At 57.9% G+C, this 3,608-nt stretch overlaps 1 protein-coding gene across 1 annotated transcript; it reads right to left on the bottom strand.

Moving 5' to 3' along the window:
* Window positions 1-612: 612 nt before the first annotated feature.
* On the bottom strand, window positions 613-3,349 carry HOXB1 (homeobox B1). Its single transcript, XM_010126288.2, has 2 exons — window positions 2,755-3,349; window positions 613-2,034 (listed from the first exon to the last, which is right to left on the bottom strand). Exons 1-2 carry the CDS (start codon window positions 3,347-3,349, stop codon window positions 1,709-1,711), a joined length of 921 nt encoding a protein of 306 aa, XP_010124590.2. The 3' UTR covers window positions 613-1,708.
* Between the last annotated feature and the right edge of the window lie 259 nt (window positions 3,350-3,608).

A 3,608-nucleotide genomic window follows, 5' to 3' on the forward strand; every position in this document is an offset into this window, starting at 1 on the left:
TGGAAAGCTGACGAGAGGAAACCAAACTGACGCTTCGTCGCAGTTTTGAGTTGGATCAGCCTCACAGAACTGTGAATGTGTAAATGGGAACCCCGCTGTGCCCCCACCCCGCACCCCAAGTCCGTTCCAGTTAACGGTGCTGCTTCAGAAATGCAGATCTGCTCCCGTGCCAGGGTGCTGACACGGAGGATGATGATGATTTTCAGTTCTCATCAGGCCTCTTTGCGCTGTGCGGTAATTCCGCGCGGGAAGCGCCGCGTTTCAGCCCGTTTCTTGCTTCGAACGGCCCCGAAGCGGAGGCGAGCGCCGGACCCGAACCTGCCCATGCCAAGGGCGGGGGGGGGGGGCGGTGTCACGGGGTACCCGCAGGAAGCAGAATCGGGCGTTTTGTTTGGGAGCTTTGGCAGCAGCCAGAGCCCTTTTCCTTCCTCCTCCTCCTCCCTCGGAGCCCGGGCTCCCCCCGCCCCGTGTCGCGCGTTTCCCGGGACGGGAGAGATTGCCTTTTCGCTCAGAGTCGAGAGGGCTTGCGTCTGGAAAAAGTAAACTTTATTAGACTGAGGTAGTTTCATTTCGAGACACAGAGCACGGGGAAGGGAGTGGAGGGGAAATAGGAGATTCCGGAGTGGAGGGGAAATAGGAGATTCCAATTAAGAAACCGCTAGTTTTTCTCCATGACGTTTTTCCTTTTAAAACAATCTTTAACAAAAGTTGCCGTGGTTTTCGGTTCGTCCTACCCTAAAGTTTCTTGTGGGGAAGGGAAACAATTTAGCCGTGGTTAAATAATGTTTTTATCGGACTCCGATAAGCTAAGAGGGTGGGGGTACAAGGAACCGAGCTACTTCGCTCCAAGACTTCAGGCTATCGAGCCCTGCAATAAATAGCAGCCAGTGCATCAGTGCCGGGGGGGTGCAAGCCCCGCGCCCCCCCGCAGCCTTGTTCCCCTCCACTTCACACCTCCTGCGACAGCGACCGGAGCACCCCGAGATCAGCATTCGCCTCATCTCGTTTTCTCTGATAGCAAAACCCTCCCTCCCTCAGGATCGGGAAGAGCCGCAGTCGCAGAGCGTGTGGAAAACCCTGTAAAGCAGTAATAGTGCAAAACGGTAGCGGAGGAGTTGCATTTTTTCCCTGGTGTTTGGGTCTTTGCAGAGGCCTCTAGCATCTTGGGCGCCTCAGATCTTGTTTCAAGATATACATACAGTAAGTAAAAGGGAAACAAAAAAAAAAATACCCACAACTTTTTTTACACTCTCGCGGGGAGGAAGAAGACATCAGACGTAGGATTCTCGAGGGCAAAAGTCGTTGTGCACATTTTCGAAGCGGGAGAAAACTAAATTCGTTTTCAAGTTTCTGTGGTTGAAAGTGCAGTTCCTATGGGGGAGGGAGAAGGGAGAGGGAGAAACGTCCCTGAGACAAACGCCTATTGCTAAGGATACAGGAGGACACGGCTGCTCCTTTGGAGTCCAGTGTTTTACAGAAGGTCTATAAATTAAGAGAGAAATGCAGACGGGTATCACTCGCGTGGAGACGGCCGGAGCCAAAGGGACTGCTCGGAGGGAAGCGTGGCCCTGCTTCCACGCGTGTGTGCGGCCGGGACTGTGGGTGGGAGGTGCGTGTTCGCGCGTGCGTGTCTGTCGGGGTCTGCAGGGAGCAGCTGCCCCTCGAGGGCAGCCCCGGGCTGGTCCCCGTGCCCCTGCGGGGACGCGTTTCAGGAGGACACCGAGCTGGGGGAGGCCTCAGGTGAGGTGCAGTTGGACTGGTCCGAGGCTTCGCTCGCTTCCTTCGCGGACCTGGAGGCAACGGCCGGGGCCAGACCTTCCTTCTCCCTTTTCTTCTGCTTCATCCGCCTGTTCTGGAACCAGATCTTGACCTGGGTTTCGTTGAGCTCCAGGGTAGCGGCGATCTCCACCCTCCGGGCCCGGGTGAGGTACTTGTTAAAGTGAAACTCCTTCTCCAGCTCCGTCAGCTGCTTGGTGGTGAAGTTGGTGCGGATGGTGTTGGGCTGGCCCAGCAGTCCGTACTCCGACACTTTTGCTGTTAACGAGCAAAAACCAACAGGGCAGGAGCAGCCAGAGCAATTCCCTCGCGGGGACGGATGGAGCTGTGGGTGCGGGATTCCCCCCGCTCCCCTCCGCCGCCCGGAGCTTCGTGCTCCCCCCCTGGATCCTCAGCTGTCCCTGGCTTCCCAGCCCAGGACACAACCTGGAGGGACAGAGCACCCCGGGCTCTGCAGAGCTGCCCCCCTTTTCCCTTGCAACCATTCCCCCTAGTTCTCTGCAAACCGCCGTGAGAGTTGAACATGAGTGGGAAGGGGAGGGCGAGGGTGATGATGAGGGGAGGAGGAGGGGAGATTGTGATTTAAGGAAGATTGTGGAGAAGGAAGTTGAACAATAGGGGAGATGGAAGCCACGACTGTGGAAGAAGCAGGAAGCCCGGAGCGTTTCCTATTCTGAGCTGGGCTTAAATCACATTGGGCCTGCGGGAAACTGAGCTTAGGGACCTTCCATCAGATGTGTCTGGAAAATCTCTAGCTGGCTTCATCAGCGCTGAGCTGATGGTTTGGTTTTGGTTTGGTTTGGTTTTTTAAAAAAAAAAAACATCACACCCAAAAGCAAACCAAGTCCGTGTTCCCCTGGAAGATGAGCCCAGTTTTGGGTCCAAAGCCTCTCCCTGAAGCACTGGGGAGCTGCCCCCCGCCTCCCTCCTCCCCGGATGGGGACCATCCTCGCCCAGCTCTGCGCTCCCCAAACTCACCTGTCTTGGGCGGGTTCCTCTTCACTTTCATCCAGTCGAAGGTCTGCGTGGCGTTGGGACACGGCTCAGAGGGACACGCGGGCTCTTTGTCCTCATTTAGAGAAGGCGAGAGGTTGCTGTAAACGCCGGGCAAGTAGCTGGGCTGCTCCTGCCCGTAAAGGTGGTGTTGCGGGTACTGCCCAGCGGCCCCCACCGCCCCGCAGTAGCTCTCTGCCAAGGAGCTGAGGTTGGGTCCCGCGTGGGCGGAGTACCCGGCCGTTTGGAAGTACCCACCGTCCGCGTCCTGCTGACCGAGGTAGAGCTGGTGGTGCCCGTAGCTGGGGCTGCAGGTTTGGGCTGGGTACCCAGCGCCCGCGAAGGGGACGGGGCGGCCGGAGGAGGGAGGGTGGTAGCCGGGGCTGTGCTGGGGGAGATGGGCGGCCGCTGCCGCGCTGCCTCCCACGCCAAAGCGCCCGTCCCCGTTAAAAGTGTCACTGGCGGGGCTACCTGAGCACGAGGGGAAGGAAGGGGAGCTTTGCTCTAAATGGTGGTAGGCGCCCGGCCCACGGTTACAAATTGCATACTCTAAGAAGGAGTTCATCCTAGTATTGTCCATCTGCCACTGATGGAGGAGGGTCAGCCTGTTTTGGGGGGGATTCCGCCTGCCCTACAACCTTTAGATAGTATGTCAAAGCTGTAAAACTTCCTTCCACGCATCGCTGGCCCTCGAACCCCGCAGCCTTCGGCGGGGCCGGGGGTGGGGGGGTGGGGGCAGGGGGAGGTGGCCACGTGGTCCGCCCCCAGCCCAATGAGCGAGGTGCTCCTGAAGTTTTGTCACATCTCTGAGCTCATCCATCAAAGCCCTGACATTTGCA

Source organism: Chlamydotis macqueenii, chromosome 25 (genome assembly GCF_036417535.1).
Source record: "Chlamydotis macqueenii isolate bChlMac1 chromosome 25, bChlMac1.mat, whole genome shotgun sequence".
Classification (NCBI taxonomy): Eukaryota; Metazoa; Chordata; class Aves; order Otidiformes; family Otididae; genus Chlamydotis; species Chlamydotis macqueenii.

Excerpts from the sequence above, each read along its gene's own strand:
- HOXB1 (XM_010126288.2), bottom strand. The coding sequence starts at position 3,349 with ATGGACAATACTAGGATGAACTCCTTCTTAGAGTATGCAATTTGTAAC. Across the intron at positions 2,035-2,754 it reads GAGGAACCCGCCCAAGACAG|CAAAAGTGTCGGAGTACGGA; the intron begins GTGAGTTTGGGG and ends GCTCGTTAACAG.